The sequence below is a fragment of the Hemitrygon akajei genome, chromosome 19 (genome assembly GCF_048418815.1).
Source record: "Hemitrygon akajei chromosome 19, sHemAka1.3, whole genome shotgun sequence".
Lineage (NCBI taxonomy): Eukaryota > Metazoa > Chordata > Chondrichthyes > Myliobatiformes > Dasyatidae > Hemitrygon > Hemitrygon akajei.
The window spans coordinates 28491108-28511189 of NC_133142.1; the positions used below are offsets into that span (position 1 = coordinate 28491108).

At 40.6% G+C, this 20082-nt stretch overlaps 1 protein-coding gene across 1 annotated transcript in view; it reads right to left on the reverse strand.

Annotated features, from left to right (window-relative positions):
* LOC140741846 (cadherin-related family member 3-like) overlaps window positions 1-15168 on the reverse strand; it is a 77935-nt gene extending 62767 nt beyond the window's left edge. The window contains exons 1-5 of the mRNA XM_073072308.1: window positions 15052-15168; window positions 11649-11851; window positions 6757-6922; window positions 1675-1766; window positions 274-365 (exon numbers count right to left, since the gene is read on the reverse strand). Coding sequence (XP_072928409.1) covers window positions 274-365; window positions 1675-1766; window positions 6757-6922; window positions 11649-11851; window positions 15052-15097 — 599 coding nt within the window. The 5' untranslated portion in view covers window positions 15098-15168. The remainder of the gene's footprint in view (window positions 1-273; window positions 366-1674; window positions 1767-6756; window positions 6923-11648; window positions 11852-15051) is intronic.
* Window positions 15169-20082: the final 4914 nt, after the last annotated feature.

Here is a 20082-nt window from a genome sequence, read left to right on the forward strand (position 1 = left end):
ACCCCCGGCTGGGTCGCCTGGGCGAAGGTGTCTGATGATTAAAGGTCCAAAACATCCTACAACCCCAGGTTCATCACTGAAGACATGTCCAAGTAGCACCAGAAGATGTATTCTACAACTATAAAACTGCATTTCAGAGGTAAATAATAAATTTTGAAGGCCTTTTTGACGTCCTAAAAAGGACATGTTAAGATGTTTTGTGAGTGCAAATGTGTCTTATTCTTTATTGGAAAAACAGATTGAAGCAAATTTGCTGAATTATATTTGATTTACCTCTTTGATGCACCTTCATAATCAAGAGTCTTCCGAACAGATATTGAACCTGTAGCACCTATCTGGAAGTCTGCGGTGCCTGATAATGAATACTGTCAGAAACAATAACACCAATTTAATTGTTTGAATAATAATATTTTGGAAAACATAGTTAACTTCTTTTGTTAATCTGAGTGCTTTTTAAGTTTCTAACATCTGTTCAAATCAACATCTAATACAAAATATACCCACAATATAGGGCTATGAATGGAGGTTTGTAATTTTAACTCTTGTGTTTGATTTCCCTCTTGACAATGCAGGTTAATTATGGATCATAATTAACTCAAGACATGAAATGAGAGCAGGAGTGGACATTCAGCACCCCCCCCCCACCCCCCAGCCGGCTCTGCCATTCCGTAGGATGACAGCTAATCTGGTTTTGAACACTTTTCTGCCCAATCCCAATAACTCTATTTTCCCTGCAGTCCAAAAACAGAGGATATTTATGGTGGAGATGAAACAGTGATTCTGCCTCCACTACTTTTTTCTGAGACAGTAAGTTCAAAAGGTGCACAATCCTCTGAAAGAAGGAATTCCTCCCCATCTTAAAGAGGCAAATCCTTGCCCTGAGGCGGTACAGACCCAATACGCCTAACATTTTAATCCTCTCCTCAGCTAGAAAAAAAGCCTGCAATCAAAGCAGAACAAAATGTGCTACTCCACGTCGGGTTTTACCGATGTGTACAGTGACATCAACATGACTCATCAATTTTACTTCCAAAGAACTCCTGCAATCTAACATAAAATAAAATAATCAGCGTAATGTTAGAAAGTACCCATGACTTTAATGGATTCTGTTCTGATCAGATTTTTCATTTGCTGGTGACATGATGATATTACCTATGACAAAGCTTTTCATTTAATGAATTGCCCATTTTCCATATCCATGCTAAGCAACGAACAACTCGCTGTTGCAAACAAATATTTTACGATTATTTTTAATTGCCAATCAGAGAAGGAAGGAATTAAATGAATGTACTTCATGTTACAGTAGATGAGCCCATTGCCTCATTTCTGGGACTTGGGCTCGGATCAAGCCTCAAAAGCAAGCTGGAAGTTCCTCCTCTGTGGCCCACAGACATGCAGTGGCATAACAGCTTCGGTAGATGTGTTTACAGCGTATTATGAACGTGGCTCAAAATTAACAACGTCTCTCAAGTAGACCATAGAGAGAAGAGTTCAGAGGGGGTATGTAAGTACTCTATTAGTGCATAGGAGATCATTGTCTGTACTTAGTACTGTATATAGGCAAACTGTCCAGTCAGGGTAAGGGACCTGGGTATGATTGACGCAGTTTTTCCTTGCTCAGTGCAAGTATTCCTGAAAAATAAGAAAACTTCGAAATGAATAAATAGCTTGTACCTCCAGGACATCATTTTTGTCTGGATCTTTCGCTGAAACTTTGTATATTACTGTGCCAACCGGAGTATTTTCTGCAATATAAACTTCAGCATCTGCAAAATCAGATTAGTTTCAAAGCTCAAAATGACAGTGTTTAATGAAAAAACATAAGCTATTTCTTTACAGTTAAAATGCAATTGTGCTCTCCATCTTCTTCGACTTTGACAGCAGGACTGCAAAAGAAGAGCCAGACAGTAGAAAGGAGATGCTTCAGAATGCTCCACAGCAACTCCTATACAGACCATGTCTCAAATGACAAAGTGTGATGAACCACCACCCAACGCATGAGACAGTACGAAGATCTACTGTCCACAGTAAAGAAGAGGAAACTGAGATGGTATGGCCTCATAACAAGATCAAGTGGACTCTCAAAGACCATTCTTCAGGGAACAGTTAAGGGGAAAAGAAAAAGGAGTAGACAGAGGAAGAAATGGGCAGACAACATTGCAGAGTGGACCGGAGAGAGCTTTGCCACAACCCAGGCATTCACCCACAACTATGAAAGATGGAGGCAACTGATGCTGCATCCCTACAGCCCAGGCAGGTTGCAGGGCCCACAACCATAAATGCAACTCAAAGAGACAATGCATTTTAACGATCAATTAAAAATTAAAATCTTGTGAAGCTAAATCTTGTGAAACAGATCTTGTGGACCAGGAAACCCGAGCAATTATCAATGGGCAAATGTTTAAGATCCTTTCTGAAACGATGTCCCTCTGCTCTGAGGCCGTGTCTAATAGTCTCAGACTCTCCCACCATAGGAAACATCCTCTCCATATCCACTCTATCAAGTCCTTTCATCATTTGATAGGTTTCAATAAGGTCATCCTTCATTCTTCTGAATTCTAGTGAATACAGCCCAGAGTCATCAAATGATCTTCATATGACAAGCTATTCAATACTGAATCATTTTCATGAATCTCCTTTGAACCCTCTCCAGTTTCAGCACATTCTTTCTAAGATAAGAGCCCCAAAGCTGCACACAATACTCCAAGTGAGGCCTCACTCGTGCATTATAAAGTTTCAACATTACATCCTTACTTTTACATTCTAGTCCTCTCAGAATGAATGCTAACATTAAAATGCCTTCCTCACCATAGAGTCAACCTGCAAATTAACCTTTAGGGAGCCCTGCACAAGAACTCCCAAGTCCCTTTGCACTTCTTTTTTTTTTGTATTTTCTCTCCATTTTGAAAATACTCAACCCTTTCAATGCTTCTGCCAAAGTGCATGACCATACACTTCCCAGCACTGTATTCCATCTGCCATTTCTTTGCCCATTTTCCTAATCTGTCTAAATCCTTCTCTACTCCCTCAAAATCACCTGCCCCTCCACCTGCATATCATCTGCAAACTTTGCAACAAAGCAATCAATTCCATCATCCTAATCACTGACATATAATGTAAAAAGAATCGGTCCCAACACAGACTCCTGTGTAACACCACTAGTCACCTGCAGCCAACCAGAAAAGGCTCCCTTTATTCAAACTCTTTGCCTCCTGCCAATCAGCCACTGCTTTATCCATGCTAGAATCTTCCCTGTAATGCCTTGGGCTCGTAGCTTGTTAAGCAGTCTCATGCGTGGCACCTTGTCAAAGGCTTTCTGATCTTCCAAGACACAACATCAACTGATTCTCTTTTGTCTATCCTGCTTATTATTTCTTCAAAGACTTCCAACAGATTGGCCAGGCAAGATTTTTCCTTGAGAAAACCATACTGACTATGACCTATTTTGTCATGTGCCTCCAAGTATCCTGAGACCTCATCCTTAATAATAGTCTCCAACATCTTCCCAAACACTGAGGAAAGACTAACTGGCCTATGGATTCCTTTCTTCTGCCTCTCTCCCTTCTTGAAGAGTGGAGAGACATTTGCAATTTTCCATTCCTCTGGAACCATTCCACATATCTAGTCATTCACGAAAGATGATTACTAATGCGTCCACAAACTCTTCAGCCACCTCCTACAGAACTCTGGGGTGTACATCATCTAGTCCAGGTGACGTATCTATCTTCAGACCTTACAGTTTCCCAAGAACTTTCTCTCCGGTTAAAATAACTTCACATACTTCATGCCCCCTAACACCTGGAACTTCCACCATACAGCTAGTGTATTCCACAGTGAAGACCAGTGCAAAATACGTATTCAGTTCATTCTCCATTTTCTTGATCCCTATTACTATGGCTCCAGCATAATTTTCCAGTGATCCAATATCCACTCTCACATCTCTTTTACATTTTATATATCTGAAGAAACTTTTGGTATCCTTTTTAATATTATTTCCTAGCTTACTTTTGTATTCCAACTTTACCTTCTTAATTACTTTTTTAGTTGCCTTTTGTTGGTTTTTAAAAGCTTCCCAACCCTCTAACTTCCCACTGATTTTTGCTATATTATATGCCCTCTCTTTGGCTCTTATGTTGGCTTTGACGTCTCTTGTTAGCCATGGTTGTGATCTTCCCTTTAGAAGACTTCTTCATCTTTGGGACATTTGTATCCTTTGCATTCCAAATTGCTTCCAGAAATTCCAGCCATTGCTGCTCTGCCGTCAACCCTGCCGGTGTTCTTTCCCAATCAGTTCTGGCCAACTCCTCTCTCATGCCTCTATAATTCCCTTTACTCTACTGTAATACAGATATATCCAACTTTAGTTTCTCCTTCTCAAATTTCAGGATGAATTCAATCATATTATGATCACTTGCCCCTAAGGGTACTTTTTCCTTAATCGCTCTAATCAATCTGGTTCATTACACAACACCCAGTCGAGAGTAGCTGATCCTCCAGTGGGCTTAACCACAAGCTGCTCTAAAAAGCCATCTCATAGGCACTCCAGAAATTCCCCTTCCTGTAATCCAGCACCAACCTGAAATTCCCAATCTACCTGCATATTGAAGTCCCCCTTGACTATTTTAACATTGACCCTTTGGCATGCATTTTCTACTGTTGTAATTGGAAGGCCACATCCTTACTACTGTTTAGGGATCTGTATACTACTCCTATTCAGGTCTTATCACACTTGTAGTCCTTAACTCCTTAATAATGATTCAACACCTTCCAACCCTATGTCACTTCCTTCTAATGATTTGATTTCATTTTTTTCCAACAGAGCAATGATGCTCCCTCTGCCTTCCTGCCTATCTTTCTGATGCAATCTAACTATTACATTAAGTCTTCAAATCAGTCTGTGGCCAAGGACAAAAGGCGGTGACTCAGACTGGGGCAAGTAGGAGGACAGGAGATAGTGCTGGAGGAGCCTCAGCCCTTGAGGTGCCTGCAGGTCTGAGATTGTTGCTCCCCACGAGAATGAAAGCAGAGGCTGTAAGAAGGATAAGCAACTGAACCATGGCACGTGGCGCAGGGAGCCATTCAGGCGGGTGGAGAGAAAAGAAATGTAGTTGTAATTGAGGGTAGCATGGTCAGAATAGACAAAACTCTGTCACAAGATCAAGAGTTCCAAAGATTGTGTTGGTCATGACAGAGAAGATCCGATGGCCTAAGTTTAATCACATGTGTTATGGTCTTATGGTCTCTAATAAAATAATGGACAAAAGTATTTGACATGTGAAGCATTGTTTTGGATAAATGATCAATACTGAAGTTTTAAGATACTTTATATGCCATGCTGATAAATGTTCTGCTGTTTTGATCCCAGAAGAAACTTTTGATTTCAAATGGTGTTATATAATTGATTGGTTCAAAATAAAGCTGTGCTTATATTTCCAAGGAAGTTTTATTTTCTGGTGAAGTTAATGGACAGCTGAATGCTCCCAGTCACAATCAAAATCATTCTGCCATGTGTTGCTAGGAGATGCACAGAAATCTCCTGAGTAAACACTCCCTGTGTGTTGTGCACGGCCTGCAGTTAATAACTTGCCTGATAATCAGTTTCAGTGTTTTCATTCTTTCATGCTAGTTTTTATGAATGTATGATCATGGTTTGCAACTTAGAAAGGCAGAATAAAATTAATGACAGAACCAAATAACATAGTGATAATGGCCCTTGCATTTACATTATTTATCGAATCAGGAATTACCCTAGCAGAGTCAAATCATATTTTTCTTTAACTGGGCCACACTCAATGAAAACAGACCAAAAAATCATCTCTTAACTGTATTTTCAATTATTCTTACACTTGCACAATCTTCTTGAGTGAGAATGTTTTCTCGTTTAATTTGATTAAAATCAGTTACTCAGTTAAATTGATGCTTGCAGCAAAATCAATAACGAAAATAGAAAAAAATAACTTCCTAGTTCAGTGCACTTAGCAAATATAGGAATGTATCGAAGTTCCAGATAGCCCAAGTCAAAATTAAACAACCTAGAGAAAGCATAACAAAACCTTTTCTTCAGTTGTAGTTTAGACCATTGTGGTCCCTTCTCTTTAAAATTATAATCGTGATCTGCAATCTTAGATGTGCATAAGGTGATCCTTTCACTCGAATTAGTGCCAAATAGAATGATACTGAACTTTTTAAATGGGATTGACTCTTAAGGATATGTGCATCTGTAACAAAGGCAATATTTACTATCTTAAAATTATCATCATGAGTCAATTATCTCTGAGAACCTTGCCCTCAGGTTACTTGGCTTCAATTTACCCCGTAATGATCACACATTTTTAGTGCTCATCAGTATGATGTAAAAGGTTTATGCCAATATTATTACAAACCATTGTTCTGGTTTTTATGTACTGTTACACAGAAATCCTTGCCAAAAGCGCTGAAGTGCTGGATGTTTTTTTTGTATAGATCTCAACTCATCTCAGATGATCAGATTGGAGGTATTTATCCTATAAATACAACCCTGTTAAATAATCTATTTCATTAGATCAGGCTCAGATTCTTAATATATATCAAATATTATCTGGACTGTCCTCAATTTACTACAGTGTACTTTGGCTATTTGTAATGTGCATTTGCTAATGAGAAACTACTTAATATGTGGTACTCACGTAGATAGCAATGACTTCCAGACACGTGTATTTTTAATACATACTACATACCTTTTTAGTCTGTGAAGATCTGCTGGATGTAAATGCATACCTTGATTACCCAAAGTTCCCAGAAAGACGGGCGGCTCATTTACATCAAGAATCTTGATTACGATGGTTTGGGAAGCTGAACTACCCTTCTGGTCTTTCACAAGCAGTTGAAGTGTGAAACGTGGAGTGCGTTCAAAATCAAACTCAGGGCTGTTTGTTGTCACTAGCTGTTACAAAAAGTAAAAACACAGTATTAAGTAAAATTGAGCATATAAAAACTGCATTCAAATATATTGATGAAAATTTGAAGTAAGATTATATTATATTCCATTGTTATCCTTTTAGGCATAGAGATAGGGTAGACAGCCACAATCTCTTTTTTCGGGAAGAGCTTAGGACCAGAGTACATGTGTTTAAGTTGAGGGTGGAAATATTTACAGGAGATCTGAGAGCAAGTTTTTCCACACAGCGTATGTCAGTATATGGAACAGGAGGATAATGTTTAAAAAGCATTTGGATAGCTACATGGACAGGAAATAAATTGAGATCTACATCTCAGTCACATCCTCCCCATAGCCTATATAGGTATCTTGGTCAGCATGGATGAGTCAGGCTGAGGAATCTGTTTCCATGCTGTATGACTCCATGACTCTATTTTAGGCGTTGGTGTTATACGAAGTTACTTCCTCTCAATGATCATCTGAGTTTCAGTTCAATCGTTCATGCCATGCATCATGTGGGAGCTGGTGGAGCCCATTGTGGCTGCTGGTGACCACATCTGCAGCAAGTCTCGGCTGCTGGAGAAACTCAGGCTTAAAGTTGATGGGTTGGAATCTGAGCTTGCAAATACATCAGGGAGGGAGCGAGCTACCTGGAAGCTGTATTTCAGGAGGCAGTCACATTGGTTACATTAATTACTTCAAATTCAGTCTGTGGTCAGGGACAAGAGCGTGTGACTATGACTGAGGCGGTTCGGGAGATCCAAGTGGTAGTGCTGGAAAAGTCTCAGCCCTTGAGCTTGACCAACAGGTCTAAGATCGTACTTCCTGGACAGTTGGGGGTGGGGGCTATAGAAAGGATGAGCAACTGGACCACAGCACCATGGTTACGGAATCCATGAGACAGGAGAGAAGAAAAGTGCAGTTCAACCGGAGGTGGTATGGTCAGCACAATGGATACAACTCTCTGTTACAATGATTGAGAATCCTGAAGACTGTCTTTGCCCACTGGTGCCCAGGTTTCCGACCCCTCACCGAGCCTGCAGAGGCATTTGGAGTGGAAGGGGTAAGATCCAGTTGTCGTAGTCCATGTGTGTACCAACGACACAGGAAGAACAACAACAAAAGTCACTGCTGAGGGAATTTGAGCAGCTAATGACTAAATTAAAAAGCAGAACCAAAAAGGTAATTGTTGTGTCTGTGTAACTACATATCAATTATAATAAAAGAATGCACACAGGAGATGGCTTTAACTGCTGTATTCACATTGCAGTGAAAGAGAGAACAATGCACATGTGTAGACAACAGATCAATACATAGTGCTGGGGGGGGGGGGGGGGTCATTGCTCTAAAATAAATAGGTCCATACATTACACTTCCTCCCCCTTTAGATTAATGCAACATAAAACTATTCTGTATGTACAAAACAGTCAATTTCCCTTTCATAAACCATATTCCAAATAAATATGCTTTCACAATAATGGTCCATAACTAACTTCACGATACTAAAGATTCAGTCCTTTGGGCGGTGCTCTGTTTCTTTCTGGATCGCGCCTCTGGACCTGTGGAGTGCCATCAGGTTTGGTAGTAGTCTTGTCTAAGAAAACATTCGCGTTTGCCGGTGTCACGTTGCTGTCAGTGACCCGATCATCACTGAGAGGTAAGTCTGGTGACTGTAATGTGTCCATCTTGTTAGATGCAGTCGACTCAGGTGTGTTCTTTGGTTGAGCATCCAGTATCTGGTCCACATGATGTCTCCATGTCTGAGCTCTAACATCCACTGTGTACAGCAGTGATCCTGTTCTTGTAGCTATCCTACCAGGTGTCCGCCCGTCTTCTCGGTAATCATGTACTAGGATTTCCTGCCCCACCTCGGAGCTCCTTGCTGCTTCCCTCGGCAACTGGCTGATCTGTTTATTCTGCACTTCCCTCCATAGATCTGGTGTCAGGAGATCTATGTGAGATCTCAGATTCCTGTTCATGAATGGCATTGCAGGTGTTTGATTTATTGTTGCAGGAACAGAGTTCCAAAACACAAAAAGAAGTTGTCCACCTTGTGCTGTAGAGAAATATCCTCCTTGTCCATCACTTTAATTGACTTCTTAAAGGTTTGGATAAACCTTTCAGCTAATCCATTCATTGCTAGGTGGTGGGGAGCTGTCTTGATATATCTGATGCCATTGTTCTTCATGAACAGTTGGAATTCTTCTGACATGATTTGTGGTCCGTTGACACTCACAATTTGTTCTGGTAAGCCATTTCTGGTGAAGGTAGTCCTCAGGGTGGAGACAGTCTTTGCTGAGGTGGTTGACTTCATTGGTATGAACACCTGGCCACTTCGAATGAACATCCACGGCAATCAGAAACATGGAGTCCATGAATGGCCCAGCAAAGTCAATATGTACTCTTTGACATGGTGATGACGTCTACCCCCCCCCCCACCCCCAAGTGTAACAGAGCCTATGAGGTGCATTCTGAACTTTTTGGCATCCTGAACAGCTTTTAGCCATGTCTTCAATCTGCTTCTCTATTCCTGGCCACCACACATAACTCCAGACAAGACGCTTCATCTTGAAGACTGCCAGAGACATTCCAGAAGTCACCACCATAACGAACAGGACAGAAACTTTAGAAATAGATAAAAATGTAACTTCAGGAAATAGGCAGAATTGAGAAGAAGGTTAGTGAATCAGACTGAAGGTGTTATATACAAAGTAAGTTAGATGAGCTTATACTACAGTTAGAAGTCCGTGGATATGATCTTGTGGGTGTCAGAAGGTCATGGTTGAAAGAAGATCACAGCTTGGAGCTGGACATCCAAGGATACACATTGCATCAAACGGACAGGCAGAAAGACAAGAAAGGTGGGTGGCTTTGTTGATGAAATATGAAGTCAAATCACTAAAGGGAAGTGGCATACTGTGGATCAGAAGATGTAGAACCCCTTGTGGATGGAGTTAAGAAACTGCAAAGGTAAAAACACCCTGTTATATGCAGGCTTCTGAACAGTAGCCAAAATGTGGAGTACAAATTATAACAGGTAATAAAGAAAAGGCATGTAAAGTGGCAATGTTACAATAGTCATGGGGGATTTCAGTGTGTGGGTACATTGGAAAACTCAGGATTGTACTGGATCCCAAGAAAAGGAATTTGTGGAATATCTGTAAAATGGCTTCTTGGAACAGCTTATGATCAATCCTACTAAGGAAAAGGTAATTCCGGATTGGGTGCTGTGTAATGAACCAGATTTGACTATGGAGCTTCAGGTAAAGGAACCTTTCAGAGACAGTAATCATAATATGATACAACTCACCCTGCAGTTTGAGAGGGAAGCCAAGATTAGATATATTGGTATCACTGTTGAATAAAGGTAACAACAGAAGCACAAGAGAGGGGCTGGCCAAATTTGACTTGAAAGACAAGAAGGTCAGCAGATGCTGGAAAGCCAAAACAACACACACAAAATGCTGGAGGAACTCAGCAAATCAAGTAACACGTATGGAAATGAATAAACCAAGAATGTTTTGGGTCGAGATGAGAGTTGCACTAAGGCAAGGGTTAAAGACTTTTCAAGTGAGACCGCCGGAGACTCATCTGCTTAGTACAGATCGGACAGGTGGGTGTGTCCTCATGCCTCACTGAGTGAGGCCTTACACAATAGGGGTGTCGGAGACAGACAAGTTAGGAATAACAGAAAGATGTGAAACACACCCACCAGCTAAGGGACGATAGTTTTACTAACTTCAAAGCAGCATCAGTTGTCAGCTTGTAATTTCCATTAACTTTTCACACCTCTATTGTAAGGAATTGAAACAAATGCAATTTACCAAATGGTATCCATAACTGATAAGCTAATTCTGTGTAAAAATTAGCAATTTAGTGTTCTGGCCTCAGAACAGCGTTGCGACAGGAGTCATGCAGTTCTCCTGCACGTGACCATGTGTTCTGGGTCAAGGTATTTTATTTTCAGCGATGAAAGTATGAAAGAGAGGGCACAAAATATCGCAAAAATTGTGGGAAGCTTTTAAAAACCAACGGAAAACAACTAAAAAGTCATGAGGAGAGAAAAGGCGAAATATGAAGGTAAGCTAGCCCACAGTATATGGGAGGATACCAAAAGACTTTTCAGATACATAAAAAGTAAAAAAAGAGAGGTGAGAGTGGATATCAGACAGCTGGAAAATTACACTAGAGAAGTAGTAATGGGGGAACAAAGAAATGGCAGATAAAGTATTTTGTGTCAGTCTTCACTGTGGAAGACACTAGCAGTATGCTAGAGTCAGGGGACAGGAGTGAGTGTAGTTGTTACTACTAAGGAGAAGGTGCTTGGGAAGCTGAAAAGTCTTAAGTTGCATAAGTCACATGGACTAGATGGACTACACCCCAGGGTTTTGAAAAAGGTAGCTACACACATTGTGGAGGCGGTGGAAGTCATCTTTCAAAAATCATTGGACTCTTGAAATGGTTCTGAAAGACTAGAAAATTGCAAATGTCACTCCCCTCTTTAATCACCAGCCTAATAATGCACATCCATAATATTTCAATGTATGTTGGAAATTTCATAACATAATAAGCCTCTTCAGGTAATTTTTTAATGGAAATGTATTATTCTGTTAATAAAAACAATACAAGAAGTTTAAGAGATTGCCTAAGGCATTTTTGGTAATGAAGTTAAAGATGGAAAAGATTTGGCAATTTTTTTTAAAGTTTGCAAACAAATTGCTGTGAAGCTTACATCCCATTGATTTGTTGCATTTGGAATAATGTCAAATGGATGTTCCGCTGGATCAGCATTAATGATAACTGGACCACCAATCAAGTTATCTCCTGCTGCCACAGTGGCAGTGATAGTGGTGAGCAGATGATGCACTGGTGTATCTTCTCGAATCTCAAGATTCAGTGGGTTCACACCTGAGATCGTTGGTGCATTGTGTGTACCTGCATAAATGAAAGAGACATACACTTTTCAAAGCAGGTACATATACGAATGATAATTTAATTTTTTACTCCTTTCTACTAAAGTTGAATTAACAACACTGCTTATGTGACTTGGGCTGAATGGTCTACTTGTTCTCTCCAATCGGAAAGTTAATTTTTAGTCAAATGGCCACACTCAAACGTCATATAAACTCATATTTTTATCCAGCTTTTATACAATCAACTTTGTGTTCTGTTGATATTTTTATTTTTAATTTTAATTAATTTCAATACTTATGTTTTCATAATTTTATCTTCCTCATTCAAAATAAATATTTTAATTAACTCTTACAGTAGCTGACAGGGATTTCTATTTGTCACCATTTTTCCCATTCCACAATCTACATGTCCTTGTAGTTTCCAGTGGTCCACAGAATTATTCCAAATCTATCATCATCTGCTAATTTAGATTTTGCTCCCTTATGTCATTAATAGACATGGTTTACTATTGTCAGCTGTACTCAGGTACAGTGCAAATTGTCTTGCATACTGTTCACACAGATCATTGCATTACAACAGCAGTACAAGGTAAAACAATTACAAATTGCACAATGAACATGTTAACGTTACAGAGAAAGTGCAGAGTAGGTGGACAATAAAGTGAAAAGCCTTAACAAGATAAATTGTTATGTCAGGAATCTATCCTATTGTTCAATAGTTGTATAACAGCAGGAAAGAAGCTGGCCTTGAGCCTGGTGGTACATGTTTTTTGACTTTTGTATCTTCTGCCAGATGGGAGGGAGAAAGAAAAGAAAATGCCCAGGGTGGATGAAGTTTTTGGTTATGTTGTCTGTTTTACCAAAGCAGCAAGAAGCATAGAGTCCATGGAGGAAAGACTGGTTTCTATGATGTGATGGACAGTGTCCACAAAGATCTGCAGTGTTTTGTGGTCACAGGAAGAACAGTTGTCATACATGCCATGGTGCATCTCGATAGGATACTTTTTTATGGTGCATCAATAAAAATTGGTAAGGATCGACAGGGCCAAGTCAAATTTCTTTGGCCTCCTAAGGAAGTAGAGGTGATGGTGAATTTTCTTGGTCTTGGAATCAACGTGGTTGGACCAAGACAGACTAATGGTGATGCTCACTCCTAGGAACTTGAAGACCCTCCCAACCTTGGCACCATTGATGGAAACAGGACATGTGTGTTTCCCCACCCTAACCCACTTCCTGAAATCAATGACCAGCTCTTTTGTCTTGCTGACATTGAGGGATGGTTACTGTCATGACACCATTTCACTACACTGTCTATCGTTATTTGAGATAGGGTCCATACGATGGCACCACACTTGTGGATAGACTTAGAGGAGAATCTGGCCACACAGTAGTGAGTGTATAGAGATCTGTAATGAGTGCGTAGGAGTCTGTTGATACAGCCTCGTGGAGGTATTGTTCCCTATCCTTACTGATGGTCTATTGGTCAGGAGGTCAAGGATCAAGTTGCAAAGGGAAGTGTTGACTCACAGGTCTCAGAGTTTGGCAATGAGTTGCATGGGGTTATGGTATTAAGTGCAGAGCTGTAGTTAACAAAAAACATGCCGACGTACTGTAGATGCTTCAGGGATGTGCGTGGAGTGAGGGAGATGGTGTTTGCCGTAGTCCTGCCTCGGGAAATGATGAATTGCAGTGGGCCAAAATTGTCTGGGAGGCAGGAGTTAATTTGTGCCATGACGGCCACTGAAAGCACTTCCTAATGGTGGATGGAGGAGCTGCAGGGTGGTAGTCATTAAGACACGTTACCTTGTCTTCCTTTGGCACTGGGTTGAAAAAAGGACCCTCACATTCAAGCATGGAGGGATTAAAAGATACCCTCACCAGCTGATCTGCATAGAATCTAAGGACACTTGAATATAACTGATCTCAAAACAGAACCCTACAATCCATTTTCGAATGTTCCAACAAACTGTTCTTTACATCCATTCACTTTTACTTCCGTACTAAAAGAAATTTACTCACAATACATCTTTTTATTTAACTATCTCCCCCAAGGTCTTTTTGCATGACTAAACTACATGAATGCAAACTATAGGCACTGTGTGTCCCTCATCGACCCTTTACCTCTGCTCCTTGGTATGGATCAAGTAAGTATTATGTTCTGCAATGGTAGACTGCAGGGACATTTATTATGTAGTTGCTCATTTACCATCATCAAGTGGTTTGTTGATCCTTTATCGTCATCGTCACAACAACAGAAGTAGCTATTAACTAATCCATAACTTTTGCAAAGAAATACAAAGTTATTGCAATTATCTACATTGAATTTAAGAGGAGCACGAGTAGGCCATCTGGCCTGTTGAATCTGCTCTGCCATTAAATAAGATCATGGCTGCTCTGGTTGTGCATTGAGCTCCACCCACCTGCCTTTTTCCCCATAACCCTTAATTCCCCTGGTATGCAGAAATCTATCTAACTATGTCTTAGAGTAAATATATTTAATGAGTTAATGTCTACTTTTTCCCTCAGCAGAGAACTCCACAGGTTTCCTACTCACTGGCAAAGGCAGTTTCTCCTCATCTCCATTTTAAAACTATTCACCTGAACCTCGAAGCTACATCCTCTAGTTCTCGTCTCACCTGCCAGAGGAAACAACTTTCCTGCCACCATCTTTTCTATCCCTTTCATAATCGTATACATTTCTATGAGTCCCTCTCATCCTTCTCAGTGTCTGAGACAGCAGACATTGTCTCAGTTACCATGGAAAGAAAACACCTACAACAATCGTCTCATTTTATTGCTGAGAATAATATAATGTTTTGACAAAGTTGAATATTTGTATTGAACACACAAAAAAGTCACGTCCTTTTTAATAAGGAAAGCTGTTACTAAAAGAAAATATCATTACTAATTTTTAATGATATCTTTTGTATTATTTCATGAGTGAGTTAGTTCAGTAACAGATTAGAATGTAGTAATCTACAAGACAATAGTTAGCATTTCTGTAAGTTTTTAAAGGCCAATGACTGATGAAAGTGAACGCAATTGTTATCGTTCATTCTTAACTGGTAATATACGACTGTCTATTTCTGGTGCTGGTAATATTATTAATAAAGACACACAAAAGCTGTATAAGCCATTTTAAACTACTAATATTATAATTTTAAAGTCAAATTGGTGAACTTAGAATAGAGTGGAATATTTAATTAAATATAAAAAGCTGACCTGTTAATGATTTGAATAAATAGATGAGAAACAAATATTTCTCCATGTTTTCTTCAAAATAGATGTGTTAAAACAGCGTAGGACCGTTGATCAGTTTAGCTGCTATCCTCAGGTCTGTTTTATTTGTTTGGAGTTTTAAGGTTGAGTTGTTTCCTGGCATCCAACACAAACACTGGGTGGTTACACCCTCTGAACCATAGGGAAGGTAGCTTAGGAAACAGGTGCTGTGCAAGAGTTGCCTTCCAATCACAGGAGTATCACAGTTCAAGTTTAGCCCAAGTGTATGTTAAGAAATATGATATTCTAAACAGCAGCATTGTCTCCTGTTCCAGCCAATATCTAAAGTCTTATTACATGAACATAACATTTTCCAATACATTTCAAAACGCAAGAAATGATTGACAAACCATCCTGTAACAGAAGTATATTAAAAAAACAGTGATGAAATAATTTTTTATTCCATTAGGTCTGAATTTCATATAAATAAAGTAACTATTAAATATGATACATGGCTCACAAAATTCCATATCAAAACATATTGTAAATATTTAAGCTAGCTTATATGCAGTTTTGTAGCTACATGGACTGTACTTGGCAACATGGAAAAGATTTGTAATATGACACTTGCTCATGTTCACTCTGGCATCTCAAGAGTTAACTCTTAAAGAAAATCACAGCTTGTTCAGAACTGGATTTCCCCATGCATACAGAAAGAGGAATCTCTGGTTCATTAAACATTACTTTCTACTTGAATCCATCCAGGAAGTTTCTTTGCACCGCACAACTTTGCATCCCATTTGTTTCATATTTTCTTGCACCATGGAAAGAAACCATTTGGCTCATTGGCTCGTTGCTGATTCGAAGCGCATTCCCACATTTATTTCCTTGTAACCAGTTCTCCCTCACAAAGCCACCCACAACACCTTCCCCCACACCACATACACGATCCCCCACCCCAAATTTTCTTGCCTACTATCTACACTCAGGGTCGTATACAGTAGACAATTGACCTACCAGTCTTTGGGATGTGGGAGGAAGCTGCAGGACACAAAGAAAATGCACAAGGTCACAGGGAAAACATGCAAACCTCACAAAAGCTCACAGAACCAGCGTCTGAAGTGTGGATTGAAACCTGGTTACTGGAACTATACAGCAGCAGCAAACTTGGTCTCCCCTGAAGGAAGTTAATTTGAAACATGATCACTAAGCAAGCTTGGGTCGATTGTGTGTATTCAGATAATTTCGTAAATATTGTTTGGAAAACGCTGTCAAATGCATGCACACTGTCATTCACAATGACTGGAAATAGAGAAAATGGTGCAGTGACATTGTAACACACAATGCAAGCTTCTAATTCATAAGCAATATTTATTAGTATATCTGTGGCCCTCTAACAGAATAGGCAACTCACAGAGAATCAGGCCTTCATACGATGCTCACGCCAAGTCTAAGCTGATTAGAGAGATAGCCTTGCTGGTTCATTGACTGTTGTAACAATCTCTAAAACTTTTCCTCCTCCCTTGGCCTGCAGTTGTTTCTATTCAAAACCCTTATACTGTTACCACATTAAAACCCAATTACATCCCCATTTTCCACTCCTCCTACCTGCACAGCCCCAAGCCTAATCATAGACCTTCTCCTCACTTCCCCCATCAGAACTTTGAGATCATGAGCCCAATCATGTCTCCAATCCGGTCACAACCACTTGTAGCCCAAAACTGCACCCTCTTCCTCCAACTTTCTCTTCGATACCACTGCAGACCACCTCAATCTACCTCTGCTTTCATCTGCCTACCACTCCCTCCTCTTGACCAGCCTGGCCCACTCTTTGTAATGACGTCCCTGAAGCCCATGCCCTCACGTGTTTGCCTTTCCACAGCAGCAGAGAGAAATGCCTTCCTGACTGCATCTCCAAATGGTGAAGTAACAATGCAGCCATGGAAGTTCTGGAGACAAGAGAGACTGCGGGTGCTGGGATGTGCAGCAAAAGAAAAAAACAACTGCTAGAGGAACTCAGCAAGTCAGGCAGCTTCAGTGGAGGCAGAGGGATAGTTGACATTTTGGGCTGAGAAGCTCCACCTTGACCTGAAATATTGACCATTCCTCTGTCTCCACAAATGCCTGGTTCACCGATCTCTTCCAGCAGTTTGCACAGAGGTAATGTCCACATTAAGCAACCTCCCTCCTCAATCTCTAATCTTCCCTGATTTTCCAAACACAATTCTCTCTCAACAAACACCTCACTGCACCCTCCCTTTTCAAACAGTGGTGGGGCAAGTGGAGGAAAGGCCTTTGCGCACACTTATGAGTGCAACACCGGTCCTACAGCACTTGACACATTGGGAATTATATATGATAGAATATTTGGACTGCAGCACTTCCCTTTTTCACCAAAGCAAATTGAACAGTTCCCCTCAATTCCTTCACGTCACAATCCACACGTGTTTGACTCTTTCTTCTTTGCTCCCCTACTCCACTCCTTTTACTTGTCACTCACCTATCTTCAGCTCTTTCTCATTTCTTCTTCCTCTGATTACGTTGGGCATGATGAAAGTATTATGTTGCAGAAAGTATTGATCTTACCTGCTCATCGAAAGGCGGACTCCCATGCTAGCTAGAGATTGGCCCATTTAAGGAGCATTGCGGCCCTTCCGCTGGCGGCTGTTTGGCGCCACGGTGCCAACTGATGATGTCATGGCACTGGTAGAGCGTAAATCTAGCATGCTGAAAGCACTTGGTCTTTTTCGCTTTGAGGGCTCACCGATTAACTGAGTCACAACCGGTGCCATGGAAACAGCGGAGGTGTGCTGCAGTGCAAGAGGGCCCAAGCACACTCTTTAGTCTTTTTTAACTGGGAAGGGTTTACAGAATGTATAGTGTCTGTCTTGTCCTGTAAATAAATAGCTAACTTCCTTGTTCCCTCTAACTGTTTTTCACAGCTGCACAGACCAACCAGTGCTCTGACCAGGGAATTTTTACATGGACTGAAAACTGCACGGTATTTTATATTAACATTATATTTTAGAAATTCCAGCTACAAAGACTACGTGCACGGGATCATTTCAGTTTCTGTGCTCCCGCACACCTGCACAGCTTAGAGGGAACAGTGTTTATTGGCTGTGAGTGTCTTCTGCCCCACTCACCAAGCCTTGAACCTGATTTCACACCACAATGACTGAACTTGATGGTGAATACCTAGGCACAATGCTATAGATGAAAGGTGTAAATGGTTAAAGTGAACCAAAGGAATATTGATAAGATATAAAGCTCTCTAAAAGATAGCTGCAGGTATCCATGGAAGAGGGAAGGGATTTGATTTTGTGGTTCAGATAGTTTTAATGCTAATGCATTAGGTAACCAACCATAAAAAAACAATGCAATTTATCGAAATATAAAAGCCAAGAAGCAATGATGAGCCTGTATAAAACCACATTAAGTTCCGAGCTGGGCTACTGCATGCAGGATAAAATTCAATAACAAAACCAATTCCACTTCTTCCTATAATGCATCAAAGAGAATTACCCTAATGTGCTTCATGGGAGAGTTACTAAACGCAATTTAACTACAAGCCACATAAGGAGACATTAGACTGGTTGGTCAAAGCAGTAATTTTAATAAATGTCATAAAGAATTAAAATGAGATAGAAAGGCAGAAAGTTTAAGAAGGAAGATCTAGAGTTCAAAGCTTTGCAGACTGAAGATATGGCCTCTGATGAGGAGTAATGAAAAGTAGAAATAACATCAAGATGGCGGCGCGACGACGCAGGGCGCAGCGGCCACTCCAGTAAGGAATATCCGTTATCTGTAAGTAGGGGCCGTGCACAATCCTGATTTGATTGAGACAGATGTGTGAAGCACGGAGGAACATCTGGCGAAACTTCTGACATGCCTGTGCTGCTGACGCTGCTACTGAGCGATCGGAGAGATCTCCAGAGAGGAAGGCCCCGAATCCTCGGCTTTGCCTGTTGCTTGGTGGCCGGAGCCGGGGTTGAAGCACTCGGCAGAGATGGTGCTCGGTGCTCGGTGTCGGAGGGCTGGTCGGAGGCACGAAGTTGTCGGAAGTTTTCGGACGGACTCACAGTTGGCTGTGCTCGGGTGCTTCCAGAGGCTGCATCGGGAAGTTTTTGCCACGTTGGAGGTTTCTTCCTTCTGCCATCTGCGTGAGATGATGGGCTATCTGGGACTTTGAGACTTTTTTTTACCGTGCCCATGGTCTGCTCTTATCAAATTATGGTATTGCTTTGCACTGTTGTAACTGTATGTTATAATTATGTGGTTTTTTTGGTCAGTTAGTCTTGGTCTGTCTTGTGTTTATGTGATATCATACTGGAGGAACATTGAATTTCCCCTTGGGGATGAATAAAGTATCTATCTATCTATCTATCTAAATATTCAAAAAGCTAGAATTTGTGGAACAAAGGTACCTCACAATGCAGTAGCCAAGGAGAACATCACAGGGTGGAGAGAGTAAAATTATGGATGGATTTGCAAGAAAGATTGAAAATTTTAAAATCAATGTGTTGCTTAATCTGCAGCCATTGAGCGCCAGCAAGCACAGGGTGGAAAGTAAATGGGACTAGCAGAGAAGTAGGATGCTGCCACGTGGCTATGCAAACCTCGGATTTACGGAAGGCAGACAGACAAGGCTCATCATGATAGGATGTATAATACATCAGAACTTTAGAGATGCATAGTGCTACTTCAAATTTCAGAGTAAATTTTATCATCGAAGTACATATATGTCACCACATACAACCCTGAGATTAATTTTCCTGTGACAATACTCAGTAAATCTAGAGAATAGCAACTATAACAGGATCAATGCAAGATCAAGTAGAGTGTAGAAGACAACAAACTGTGCAAATGCAAATAAAAGTAAATCGCAATAAATAATGAGATAAAGAGTCCTTAAAGGGGGATCATTGGTTGTAGGAACATTTCAATAATTTGACAACTGAGTGTAGTTATCCCCTTCTATTCAAGAGCCTGATAGTTGAGGGATAGTAACTGTTCTTGAACCTGGTGGTACGA